At 27.2% G+C, this 15471-nt stretch overlaps 1 protein-coding gene and 1 long non-coding RNA gene across 14 annotated transcripts in view; one reads left to right on the forward strand and one right to left on the reverse strand.

Moving 5' to 3' along the window:
* The window catches only part of LOC132926935 (uncharacterized), a 405462-nt gene that overhangs the window by 318481 nt on the left and 71510 nt on the right, over window positions 1-15471 (forward strand). The gene's annotated exons all lie outside the window — the stretch shown is intronic.
* Window positions 6043-15060, reverse strand: LOC132924467 (piwi-like protein Siwi). The gene is made up of 18 exons (XM_060988806.1): window positions 14953-15060; window positions 12290-12429; window positions 12185-12224; window positions 11854-11967; window positions 10785-10996; window positions 10364-10549; window positions 10124-10300; window positions 9880-10035; window positions 9664-9809; window positions 9484-9592; window positions 9084-9373; window positions 8872-9026; window positions 8684-8808; window positions 8444-8612; window positions 7730-7851; window positions 7513-7670; window positions 6399-6546; window positions 6043-6331 (listed from the first exon to the last, which is right to left on the reverse strand). The coding sequence occupies exons 2-18, from the start codon at window positions 12419-12421 to the stop codon at window positions 6215-6217; spliced, it is 2556 nt and encodes an 851-aa protein (XP_060844789.1). The 5' UTR covers window positions 12422-12429; window positions 14953-15060; the 3' UTR covers window positions 6043-6214.

Here is a 15471-nt window from a genome sequence, read left to right on the forward strand (position 1 = left end):
ATACGTACCAGTACAGCACCGATACATGATCAAATGTAATGCGATAAGCCGATAAACAATTTACAATTATGTTAATTATAAAAATGTGTTAATAAATTGTTTTTGGCTAATTATTTATAATCGACCATAGGTACGTTAGTTTTATATTTCACGTCGGGTCGAACTGGTTGAAGAAATGATATCTAATATACATACTCAACACTAATCAATAATCATTAATAATAAGTTTAATAGTTTTATATTTTAACAAATGCATTTATACATTATAATTTTTTATCTTAATATTGTATTGTTAAATTATCAATTCATAACCTTTAAACAGAACTTTGTATTCGCAAAATATATAAAATATATTGTCTCCTTATATCAGATGTTGACCTATTATTAAAATTTTACAGAAAATATATTATTAAGTGGAGCCCACTAAGAGTGTTATCAATAATTAAGTTCTAAAACTAGTGATATGAGTATTTTAAAATTTAACACATTCATATAATTACAGTGTCTTGAATTATTAGAATAATCATACAAATCAATACATGTTTCAATCTAAACATTGCACAGTATTATAGTCTGCAATGAAGGACATGTGAAATATTGAGTAATATTCTGTGGGAAATTCATATTAATATTTTATATTTAAAAATATTTTATCCTTACATAACAGATTTACGGAGGATAATAAAAATATGAAATGTATTCAATTCATCCGAAATATTTAAAAAAATTATTAAAAAATAATTTATAATTAAGCTACAAAATATCAAATCATTTTATGGAGAATAAGTTGGCTATGTAAAAGAAGAAGATCTTGTGTGATAATTGGAAAGAAAACGAAATTAACGACAATATGTATTATAAAGTTAATAAAATAATCGCCATTTTTACATTGAATAAAATATTATATTTTAATAGCAATCACACTCCCCTCTATTGCATATAGTGCTAATGCTAAAACATCATTCAGGATTGAACTTAATATTCTAAAGTTGTATTAATTTATCATTACATTAATTATTTGATTTTTCCTTATTATTAGCTCTCTAAAAAAACTCAAAACATGGCATTGCAATTTGCAATACTATTATTGCCCCGCACCGCTTAAATCGATTAGCTTTTTAGTTAAAGATTTTATTAGATCTGAAAGACTAGGAAATTGGAAGGGACACTTGAATGCTATAAAAAAAATGCTTCCTTCTTTCCACGCTTCTGGACATTTTTTGTATGCAAAATCTGCTCATTTATATCTACAGGCATTACTTTGTTTTGACTATTAGATAACTTTACTATGATAATATAATTGTTGACTACATGGATTAGACCTACTGGGGAACCATGATAAAAAACCGCACCGTGCTTCTACCTCAATGGTGTTGTGGAAACGAATGCATTCTTATTATCGTTATTATATTATATACATACATAATAATTTACAATATTATCGTAATTTTGTACGGTAAACATTAAAATTCGTATACCGCAAGTTCGATTGGATATATATATGTATTAACCATCTTGTAGATAATTTTGTCCTCCAGTAAAACCAGTATAAAGCGAGATATTAACGCAAAGGTTACTTGTTTTTAGCAAAAAATTCATATTTCATTAAAAGTGTACATTTTGATGGCCTTATAACGCAAAAACTATAACTTTTGCGTGAAAATTTTTTATTGTACAGCTCATAAAAAGCGAGATATTCAAAAAAAGACCAATTTCGTGACCTTTGACCTCGAATAACCTTTGACGCGTACTTGATACAGATGGCGACTTTTCACACGTTGTTTACAACGATGTCATAAAGGTGTGTACCAAAATTCAGCTAGGTGAGAATTTTTCCGAGCTGAAAACCTAATATCACTGGATTATACTATCTAATTTTCTTCAATTCTTAATTAATGCATCATGTTTTAATTTTTTAATTTTTGCTCGCTTTCTATATCCTGAACCACTAAGCTTATTTTTAGCTTCCATATTGAAAATCCACGTATAATCTATTTCAGAATATAGTAATACATATAAATATAATTTATAATACTTAACCATGTACAGTGCATAGAACCATATATAATTATATAAATTGTGAACGTATAACATTGTATTTACCAAATTCCAGTAATTTATAGAAGGTATACTGAAAAGCTGAATACTAATTTTGAAAGTAGAACGAATTATAAACAATTAACACTAAAGAGTAAATCAAATATTAACACTAACTACTAAGCGTCTAATGACCGTATGCATTGTTAACTTATTGTTATTACACAAGACGCTGTCAGAAGACAGTTAAACATACGAGTTACTATAGCTAGTAGAATTACAAAAATAACGATCGGCGATAGGGAAAATATTTATGGATATTATGTTATTTTTAACTTGTATTAGCTGATAAAATGTAATTTCCCCCACAGCCCACAAATGATATATATACACATATATATATTATAATATATAAATAAATCATAGATATTTATACGGGAATACGGGATGCTTTAAAATATAATATTTAATCAATGTGACGAACATGTATAAATATATATATAGTTAAGTAGTTTAGTAGTTTTTAACTGAAGAACTTATAATCGATTTTCATATTGATATTGATATTACTCATCATTGTTTAACTTTATTATTATTTCTGTCTCGCATATATTTATTATAAATTATAAAAATAATTGGCAAAAATGCCGAAATTTCCAAGAACGATTACATTCTTTCATTACCTACTTTTAATATCGTAATAATACTATTATTATCGATATCGAATATATTCATTTTATTATCGACGTAATTTCTAACAACAATTTTGTTTTTTTTTTAACCCTCTCTATTACGAAAACTCGTAGGTAGCGAAAGAAATTTCTTGGCGAAGACCTTCAGATACGTTATAAAGAGTTTTCATCGTATATTAATATTTTTATGTAAGCTCTCGTTCAATTATTAAACCTGTATCCTTGTGAGCGATCGACACACGACACCTTATGAATTATATTATATTCGTGTTCGTTGATCGACAGGTTTATTTTTATTATATATATATATCTAAAATCGGTGTGTTCGAATCAATTATGTTTTTTTTATAATTATTTTATTTATCTATAATCACCAATAAATTACTATAATTAAATATTAATAATACATAAATCTATTTATACCTACATAATACTCTCAGATGTTTGAAAAAATAGTTAAATAAACATTTAAACAAATAGCTTTTCTAAATTGAAAAGTTGGATTGTGAAAATTGTTTTATTGTTCGTCAAATAACCATAAGTTTTGCACTATAATGTGTGCCTACCGTATTATCACACAATCTTATTATGTTTAAATTGTTTATAATATCGTCGAAAATGATATTTGAGAATTAATTTCAAAATAGGTAATTACATAATTTTCAAATAAATTGATTATGGTAAATTTCCTACTCTATACATCACGTGCTAATTTGTGGTAATCGGTAGGAACATTTTGGCAAAGAAAAAAATTATAAAATCGCTTTATTTCACTTTTTTTAAATTTCTGGTCTGATTGTGCATACTCATGTTAATTGCATGCAGCATTGAGCATGCTAATAGTTATACTATATAAATTTCATTCCAGCTTGTATAATATTTATTATGTAATTGTAATTTTTGTTTTGTATATTTAATCGTTTGATCGTTTGTATCATGCGATATCAATAATTTGTATTAATATAGTATAGCCAATCTAATAGGTTAACCTGCTTAATGAAATAATACATTTAGATTTGTTGAGTACATTAGATGATGACTTAATTATAAATTATAATTATAGATGTGGATTTCGTTAAATATTTATGCATTTAAATGCTAAAAGCAGGCTACATAGGTATGTTTTAAAATATGAAAATATTATATGCATTTAAAAATAATTTTCATACTAACCTTATTAAAAGTCATATTATATAGGTTTTTGAGTTTTTCTCATATCTATATAAAAATACTTAAATACATATGCATAATTTTTTTATATATACCTACATTTAAAATTATAGTTTAGACAAAATTTGTTAGTCACAAAAAATTGCAAAATTATAAATTTATAAAAACTCCTGCTCTGGTCAGAATAAAAAAAAAAAAAGAAATTTTTGATTTTAAATTTTAAGTGACAAAATATATAAAAATATTATATTGTAATATATTATAATATGTACATTATATGTGTAGTCAGAATAATTCATGTAATTATTATTTAAACAAATATATTCCATGTTTGTTTTGCAACATTTTATGTATATTTTAAAACTAAGCTTATACTAATATTATTATATTGTATTGTCTATTGATGGAAATAAATTTATTATATTATTATTTATTATTATTATATTTTCTTTTATACCTCTCTATTTTATTATGTTCATTAATCAGCAGTTAGTTTAATTCAAGTACCATATTATCTTTTGTTAAAAATTGGGCATTGCCTGTTTTTATTAAAAAATTAAATTGTTATTATTATTTATTATTATTATTAAATATGAATCCAAATAAAAAAAATAGTTACATGATTTTTTACAATAACCATTGGAATAAATTGCACGTAAATTGGATGCATCTTTCGTAGGTAAGTTCCTTCACTAACAGTTCACGATAACAACCTTGCGTTATGGACTCTGCTATTAATAAGTATATTAAATAAGATTATAAATTATATATATTTATTCCATTTTTATAATTTGTGTGCAATTTAACATTAATTTTATGAGCTATTAGCAATTCATTAATTAGTTGTATGACAAATGATTTCTGCAACCAGGCAGTGTTAACTAATGACGATTGCCAAACACCCTAACACCAGCGATTAAGCACTGAACTATCACTGGATTGGGGGAGGGGATCTGGCTGTTCTGGCGACTCAGTTGGTATGCAGAAAGTGGGCCAACTTAAACTTAATAGAATATAGTTGTACTGATTAAATTGTTCTTTATAACAAAATCTTAAATATTTAGTATAGTGTACAGATTACAGAGGTAAATAAAAATGTACATCACCCCTGCATGAGTAAATCTCATATAGTCATATCTAACACCATGCCGATTGGTCAGAATTATTACAGAATTACATATCAGCCTGTGTGATGAAAGAATTCTCTGAGATCATTAAATAATTTTAGTCTTAATATAATATGCCATGATTATTATTGTATTAAGCAAATGATAAAACTACTGATAATTTGTGAATAGGTTATAAAAATATTACTTGCTAATTGTTCATGTAATACCCGCTATTAAACATCTCCAAGATTAGTATTAATATTGTTTAAAATTAAGAACTGTACCAAATATATTATGTAAACAATTTTTTTGTAAATACACTTCAAAAAAATACACTAAAAAATATTTAGTTTTAATAGTCAAATGAGACAAAAGTAAAAGAGATTTCATTTTATAATTTATTTTTATAAAATGTTCTATTTAACTATCTATTTAAATAATGAGGATGAAGCAAACAAAACTGTGCGCACTATATTTTTCCACTACACTCTGTTCCAAATAAGAAGACTTGTGCGCAAACAACAAAATTACGTTCTGTATTCTGTTTGTCATCGGAATTAAATTGTGCGACAGCTGAGACACATAAACAACAATGAACAAATAATTATATTAGTAATGATTTGACAGCTATTGTAGGAATAATACATTGCTCTGTGACTACGCGCAACTATATCAATGTGCAGGTCTTAGCCACAACCCCTATGAGCGAACAGAAGTCTTCTTTTTTGGAATAAAGTATACTAATATCTGCTTATTTTCAGAGATATATTTTATAAATTAATAAAAATGTAGAATCTTCACTTTTAGCTAACTCGCACAATAAAGGTGAAACTTGAAGTTTGAACTTCGGATTAACTATTATTGAAATTTGATACCTAGCTTTTACATACACAACAAAACAAACTAAAAGGGTAAAACTATAAATTGAGTTCTAAATTTAAAAAGATAAAATCTATTATAGGTACTTTATTCAATAATATAAAAAATATTATTAGTAGTTAATGAAATTTTCTAATAGCAATAATGTTGTCAAATGTTAAAATTAATGTTATACAAGTGATATGAAAAATAGCTTTTCTTTAAGTTAAAAAAAAACCAGTACTTTATAATACAATATTATTAAAGATAAATAAAATGAAAATATTTAAATATTATTTCATAAAAATAATTAATAAGTTGAATGCCTTACTCCTTAAATATACAAAACTATAAAAAGTATAACAATTCATCCAATTCAGTGCAGGGAGCATGTCGGAGAACCTTAGCAGTGAGGAACGCTAATTTATGAGCCAACTGACATGGAGCAGGAACTCGTATAGTACCCTAGAAATATGTTATAAAAATATTATATGGGTATAATAAAAAATATAGTCCATAAAGGTATACTAACCGACCAATTGTAGTACATATGAGTCAACTTAAATGTAAGTCTTTGCATTATATCAGGAGGAAGTCCAAGGGTGTCTTCAATCACGTGATAATGGGTAGGAGTTACAGTACCCTGTTTTACATGTTGTGAAATTAAAAAGAAATCGTACCTGCAAAATTATAATATTGAATTATTACATTATGTTTACTTGCCTGTTTTTCTACAACATAGTTTGTATATCTACTTATACATAAATGGCGGTGCTCTAACTAACAGATAGATAATCAACGTAGAGCCTAAACTAAAGTATCTTTGTTTCATAATTTAAGTACATACATTAATAGAATTATGTAGGAGTATAGGAATGTTTTTGATCAATATTTTATTTGTATTGGGTTAGAAATGATAACAGAAAATAAAATTATCATCTAATGCATTTTATATCTATATTTTATACTAGTTTAAATAATTCATTTATTGTCATGCTCGACCATATTTCGAGTTTTATTTTGTTACAAAAACATTGTGATTAAATAATAAGCTAGAGTATGTAAAAAATCAAATTTTTAAAGAAACTTAAATCTTTTCTATATTGTTACACAGGATATTGAATAGTTTGAATCATATAAAATGTGTATTTTCTAACAGGCAACAAGTTCTTAAGAACAGTGATTGTATAATATATACAGAAGAACCTCAATTAACCGGGTAATGGTGGAGAGCAGTCACATGAAATAAATGAAAACCAGTTAATCAAGGCTTCAACAATATTACATTGTCATACTATAAGTTATATCGGGGCTTAAAATAATAAGTAATTAATCATTATTATTATAGTAATGATTTTCCTTACTTCACTTCCATTTTCTAATTTTTTAAATTCATGAGGTCAAAATCAAAATTAATATAATATACTGCTTACGCGCACCTATTTCTTTACTTTTGGTACACACTTATCTTCAAAAGAAGGAGTAATTAATCGCAAAAAAGGATAATCGATTCTACTGTGTATATACATATTATACACACAAAAATAATAAATGTTAATTACTCATACTAATTACAAAGTTACTTTGATCCCACTTAAAAAGTATGAAGTTTGATAAAAATGTAAAATAGTTTATGTATAGCTTACTTGGTTGGGTCTGTAACAACAGTATCAATAATTGTACCAGGTTGAGGATTTTGAGGTCCTTTAGAACCAAGAGAAAAAAATCTACTACTAATTCGCTTAGTAACTATAACAAATGCGAATGGAACAGATTTTGGTCCATATATTCTTTTACAAGCAGTCTAAGAAAAAAAAATTAAATCAATAATCAGTAAATTAAAAATAATTTTAATAAACCTACCTGCAAAAGTCTAACTTCTGTGTTATGAACATGTGATATTTGACCTTCTCCAACTCCATCTCTATATACAACAATGGAAGTAGGTAATGTACCATTTTTGGCCTTATACTTTATCAGGGCCTCTGAAAAATAATATACATTTTTATAATTCTTTTGTTTGTTTATTACATAAATAATGTAAACAATATTTTTATTATAATTCTTTATTCTTATTTATTCTTATAGCATAACTCCTCAACAATTTGCAATACCCCCCCTCCGCGAAAAAAAATCTAAAATAAACACTGTTTAAGTGGTGGCATGTTATGTACAGTAGTGTCTCACATTTCTAAATTTCATATACTATCTCTTTGTGAATTAACTATAGGAATAAGGGTTGAAATAATTTGTTGTAAATTTATTCAATTGATATATATATATATATATCAATAATGAAACATTTAACTTGGATCTGTGCATAATTCTTTATTATATATATAATAATAATATAATATATGTTTTCAAGGCAAATTTTTTAAGATTAAAATGATCAGTCAGTAACTGATGAATTGTAACCAGTTGAACAGAATACATTAAGAATTGTATGTATCCTTATTCCTTAATCATTAGATTAGTTTAATAGTAGTTTGTACGTTTATAAGAATATAGAAAATTTACATAAATACTTAAATAAGGGTAGACTAAAAAAATCACATTGAAATCTCAAGTACATACTAGTTATGCCTGTAGCAAAATATACAGAAAGTTCCTCTCCACTTTTATGAGCTTCAACACAACTATAATAACTTGTATGAGCATCGTTCATGGTAGCTACCAAAGCTCCAAATGATATATTTGTCCGTTGACTGTCATGACATACATCAAAACCAATAATCATCAATCCCTAAAAATATAAAAGTAAAAAATACAAGTAATTACAATTGAATTTGTATACTAGACTATATCAACTATTACTTTTTTAGGTATGGTAACCTGCCAAGGAGCGCCACCAAGTTTGCAATTAATTTGGATAGCTATTTTGGTGCATATTGACAAGTTGTTTTTCCGCACATTTTTCAACAGTACTACTTGGGATGGTACTGAAAACAAGTGTTTATGATAAATACTTACAACAATAAATTATATATATATAATAAATGTACCTGCTCTATCAATACATAGTTTACGTTTAATCAAACTATAAATATCACCACGTGTAGATGGAATAACATTTAAAATAAATGCTGGATTCGAACTATTGATTACTTGTTCAATGTGCGTTAAAAATGTATTAACTCCGCCATCTTTCATGGGAACTCTAAAAATTATACTTGTAGTAAGTTTTTAAGAAAATATTACATTAAAAAATATTTACATAACAGGCCTAGGTAGTGTAAATGTCATTCCTTGCGCAGCCTTTAAAAGAGATTGAGAAAATGCATCAACTTCTCTACAACAGTCCCTCGGAGCTAAAATAACCCAATGCTTCACAATTGCAGAGGTGAACATTGGTAAAACACGTAAATGTTTTGTCCAGTCTGCTTCATTGCCACCATTATACCCTCGAGTACGACTAAGAATCGGTTCTGGTGGTAAAGTTCGACCAGTTAGTTCAACAAGTCTATTACTTAATGTTAGATTCCATCTCTTTAATTCAGTAACAGACTAAATAACATAATTATTGTAATCAATTGAAAAATGTTTGCAAAAAAATAAATTAGAATAAAAAAAAATGTATAATGTATCATAAGTTAAATAGAATGAAAATAAATTACATCAGGTGTATTAAGAAGGCGATTCGCAAAATTTATAAGTTTATCCGTGCGTTCTTTGGGATTCACACTGGTATGTACAGCCATATCTTTCATAAGTGCGAAATTATTTCTATAATTTAAAACAATTGTTTACAAATAAGTTTAATAAGAATTAAGTTAATTTAATTTTAAATTGACTACCTCATGGTATCGGTTATACCAGTCATAATACATAATTCAGGAACAAGATACACCAATGTATCTTCAACTCCAAATTGTCTTATAGATCTTTTATTTTTTGAAATCAACAATGGTTGCTTGCCATCTCGAATCAGTAAGTTCCATTTCTAATACAGTAATCATTATGTTAGTTTAGGTTTATGATAATGAATAATAACAATTAAGACAATTAAGTACTTCTTTGTAATATTGCATATAAGTCATTTTAGATCCATCTTTTTTAATAAATTCTGAACAAGGATTAGAATTTTCATCTACGTCATCTATTTTGTATGTTACATTGTTGTATTTAGTCATCACTGTGGTACCCAAAACACCAATTTTAAAGTTAAACTAAAATAATAAAATACATTACATAATATATTTAAGTATTTATCAAAATTAATTAAACTGAAATCCTACAATATGATTATAAACTCACCATCCAATCACTGTTATGATGTCTATTGGCAACACACTCATTAAAAAAATCCAGTACAGTCTCCTGGCGCATGACTTTAGTAGATATTTCTGCACATAATAAAATGTTATCTTCGTATCTGCCAATGGTTGTTTCATACCCTGGCCAAAGTTGAAGCTTGTATTGAGCCATATCAATCTAAAGCAATTATAAGGAGTCAGAAAAATAATAAACAAAATATTTTTGGAATAAAAAATTTACTTTGGCTTTTGAATCGTAATAGTTTCTTCCAATTAATGTTAAATCCAGATGTCGAAGACAATTACGTAAAAGTAAATTGAAAACTTGGATGTAGGCATAATCCCCAGTTTCTATTACATTTGTAAATTTCACTTTAATAATAACATTTTGATCATCTTGGCGACGTATAGATGTAAGATCAAAAGTCTAAGTCAAAATATTGAAATTAACATAACATCATAAAGTTAGGTTGCTCAAATAATCATTAAACATCATTTTACAAACGGCCCTTAACATAATTTAGCGGCTATCATTTAATCAATTATAAAAAATTGCTACCTATTAAATTATTACTGATTTCTTATAATCTAATACCATGAAAACAATAATCAATAAAAAATAAAAACATTTAAAAGATTATATTTTACTTTTAACAACTTACTGGTGGATCATATCGACTTCCAGAAAACAACATTGTCCCATCAAATAAATATCCTCCCAAACGTTCTCTGTGCTGCCGTAACAAACCTCTTTTAGTGTTAATACTATCTTCTTCAGGATTGAAATCTACTCTATACTGATACAAACACCAATTTGTATATGAAGTGATTGGAAAATAATTTGTCAACAATTTTACTGGCTGCCCAGAAGTTCCTAAGAAAAATCAAAAAAATATAACATATTTATAATATAAATAGTATTAATATGCAGATATCATAATACATTAGAAACTCATTTACCCACACTGTCATCGACTATCGTCATAAAATGCGCATATATTTAAATATATAAATACATTCCTTGAGAACAATTATATTAATTAATATTATAAAAGTGCTTGTATTGACCAAAAAAATCGTACAAATTGGTTTCATAAGTGTATGTACCTCAACAAACAGCACTGCTGCTTACGGTTAGTTATTAGTTAGGGCATGTTATCAAATTTTCATTGTAACTAATAATAAAATAAAAATTTGTTTTAATGTAATAAATGTGTATACATTTTTCAGTTTTCTAAATTTCTGGGAACATTGTTTTGAGTGTATATATAGTTTTAAATTATGCACAACCAATTTTTCCAATATTATAATATTTAATATAATAATGATAGTAAATTTAGAAAATTATTCTATAAAATCTTATTTCTTAAATAGATACCATTAATATTTAAAGTACTCACAGATAATTTAAAATTAATGATCTTTGTCTTTGGTGGAAAAATATTACTTAGCATGTTTTTTATAAATTAAAACCCTGATACAAATTAACACCAGGTTGCATGAAAAATTGATCAATATAATGGTACAATAAAATGGAAGGGGACACTAAATATTTAAGAGGCAATTAGCTATTAGTTAATAACCATTAGCCATCACTATTAATTTGTTTAATTTTTAAAGTGATTATTATTCCCATATGCAACCCAGTACTATTATTTTAAAATTATAATGTTTATATAAATTATTATACATTAATAATATATTTAAAAGTTTATTTAAATTATATCTTACCCTGTTTTCCAACTTTTCCTAATGAAGATTCAGGTCTTGGTATCCTAAAATGTTCAGTATTAATTTGTCTTTGTCCTCGTACTGCACCACGCCCTAAAGGTACTAGTGTATCTTCTAAGTTTTTATAAATGTAAAAAAATTATTATTATAAGTTATCTATGAAATAAAAAAAAAATTAATTTAACTAAAACAATTTGTTGAATTATATAATAACAAGAATAACTTCAATATTAAGTTATTAAGTATAAACATGAACTTGAATTTATAGAATTTAAGACAATATTAATATACATAATACATACAAGAGCTTGATATATAAATAATGTATTACCTGCACCCAAAGTTTTAATTCCTTCCGTAATGTGTTGTACCTTTAAAAAACATTGCATATTAATGTAGGTATGTAAGTAGTATAAAATTTCAAAAGGATTCTTACTCCTGCTAGGTTTTGCCTATGAACTGTATTTTCATCGCTGAATACTACAGGTCTTGGCCCAATAAGCCTAGGGGCTCTTAGCTGCGGGGCACCAGCAGCACGTTGTTGCTTCTGACGAGATGGACGTTGCATAGCTATACCTGTAATTGGTGTTTGCAGTGATTATGTAGAAAATTTAAGCCTATGTCCTCCAACTCCCTGAGAAAACCTCTGTTAATTTGTCGGTAATTGAGGAAATCCACCTGATAAATCAGGTTGATTTGTTGCTACTTAAGGACTTCCACGAGCTTTTCCCCTTGAAGGTCTAATTTGATCTATTTAAAATTATTCTACTAAAATCAGTTTTAATTTCTAAAAGTTTAACTAAGAATAAAATATAGCATGTGCTCTATAGATCATTTAAAGTTGGGTGGACATATGAAAAAAATTGAATTATGAAGTATTTGATGAACATTTGTAAAGCAAAAAAAATATTATAAATACTATACTCTACCTTAGGCATATAAAAATGATCATCACAATTCATTCCTAACAACTAAGTTTATATAATATGTGTATTACAAAGACTGATTTCTAGACAGCCAATCTTAAGTTATTTTTTTGGGTCAGGCTAAATTTTATTAGATGCATTCAATTAGGTACAAATAGTTATTAACTTTAAAATAGATTACTTATTCTATAACCAATGGTAAAGATGTGCAAAGCCTTGATTTTGGTAAAATATTATAGCACTATATTTTAAGTATTTGCTTTATTTATATAAATAAACTAAATGGTTATACTTATAATAATACAATATGTTAATAATCAGGTCCGTACTGAAAATCCAGTACAAATCTTGAACACTATTTCTGCCCTTCAAGAAAAATTTAAATTTAGAAATTAATTCTTATTACCTATATAGGTTATTATAATTAAAATTAAACATATTTTATTATTTTAACATTGGAACACAAATATTTGTATTTAAATGCCTAATTTATATAAAAATAAACTTTTTTTTCATGTACATTGTATATTAATTTACCTTTTTTGAGTATATTATTTTTTAAATATATTAATTAATAACAATTTCATTTTGTCCACAGTTATGAAATAATATATTTATACATATTGTTATTTAATTTATATTATGTGTTATTGGTTAAAGAAATCCATAAGCAGTGATTTTTTTAAATTGAATTTGGCTGATTCAAACTATGTGTGTAGAATGAAAATTTGGATATTTAAGAGGAGCACAATCCGGTATTTGTAATCAAAACGTTCAGATTTAATATGTTCCAAAAGTCAACCTAAACTTTTGTCGGTTCCCAACATTTAACCGATGCCAGAATGACCACGTGGTTATCGGTTATCGACATGCTAATCGCTATTCACAATACTGAATTTCGTGACAATTACTTTTTCAAGGTGTTTTGAATTCAATGAGAAATATCGAAATATACGTTTAAAGGTACGGTTTCCTTGCAGCGTCCAGACGTGGCGTCTGGCGTCAACTACCGGTCTGGACATAGGTAAGCGTCTAGATGCGGCGTCACGACGCCGTGATGCTGTTCCACTCTTTGACGCTGCAGGGAAACCGTACCTTAAGAATTTCAAGAACGTCGAAAGAATCACTCCGAATAATCCGATACTCTGATAGGGAAATAGGGACTTAGAAATTACCTGCAAGCAACCGTGAAATATGCACAGGATAATACCCTCGAATTTTAAAAATGCATAGTAATCGACTTAACTGATTAACTTCCTTATTCCTTAATATAATAATCAATAATATAAATAGGAGTAAATAGCCGTATTTAATATTCTAATATGATAAATGATAATGATAATTGAATAAATATTTTAATATTAAATTATTTCATGGCTTTCTAGCAAATAGCAATTTCCTTTACGGCATGAAAGAAAAATAATAAGCACCGCGCTTAAGAGGACGTATAACTAGTATCCGCATGTGTTGTCTCCGTCTTACACACGTGCAACATAGCAAATTTTCGTTCACCATTTTCGATGTTGTGCTGTTAGTTTTAATATTAGAGTGAACTGACACATTATAAAATTTAAAGGTAAGATAATTATCATGGTTAGGTTATTGATATTATTATTTTTAAGTAAGTTATTAAGTAGGTATTGTGTTAATTAAGCATTATGTTAAGTATTTTCAAAAAAATCATATGCTTAAAAATAATAATATCAATAAAAGGCTGCGTAGGGCCTGGATAATTATCTTACCTTTAAATTTTATAATAGGTCAGTTCACTCTAATATTAAAACTAACAGCACAATATTAAAAATGATGAACGAAAATTTGCTATGTCGCACGTATATAAGACGGATACAACACATGCGGGTTCTACGTCCTCTTAAGAAAAGTAATACAAAAAAATGTTGGAGCATTAATATTCAAAGGAAGATAATAGTATTTATAAAAGGATAATAGATTTGTCTAAATATTGTCTCAAATAAATTTAAATTAAAAAAAAAAATTTAAGGTCAAACAATAATATTAAAATATTAAACGGATCACGTCAAACCTTCTAAAATATTAATATTTCTAATAAAGTAATATTTACGCCAAAATAACCCAAAAATAATACGAATGAATTCTCTATTATATTTCGCCGATAAACTCTTAAAACAAATAATTAAAACGAATAACATACCTTTTACGATGAAAACGTTGTTGACGAACAAAAACGAAGTACAAGTGTCGATATGTGCGACTCGAAAACGACTGACGGGTGAAGACGAAACGCAAGTGGCAGAGCACAATGCTGGATGGAACCGGTCTGCACCAGTGCACTCTGCAGGAATTCGTACTACGGGAAAGGCCGTCGAGCGTATTTAGCGCTCGACACGGGCAGCGGAGACGATTGCAACTCTGTGGTTTTGGAAGTGGGCACGGCCTGCAAGGACGGGCCGACGTTGATTTGATTTATAGAATAGAATATGGCTGAATACAGTTTATAATATTAATTACTGTTATTATTATATGTATCGTTATTTTTTGGTGCTCATGCTGTGAAATGTATTCGAAAACATTCCGCTATGTCGTCGTCCTAGTCCTTTAGTCCTATAATAATTCCGCAGCAGAAATATAAAATGACCTGGTGCAGTTGACTCGAGAGTCGAGAGGGATGTACTGACACTATAATTTGTTTTCTTTCTCTAGCCAATACGCA

This window comes from Rhopalosiphum padi, chromosome 3 (genome assembly GCF_020882245.1).
Source record: "Rhopalosiphum padi isolate XX-2018 chromosome 3, ASM2088224v1, whole genome shotgun sequence".
Lineage (NCBI taxonomy): Eukaryota > Metazoa > Arthropoda > Insecta > Hemiptera > Aphididae > Rhopalosiphum > Rhopalosiphum padi.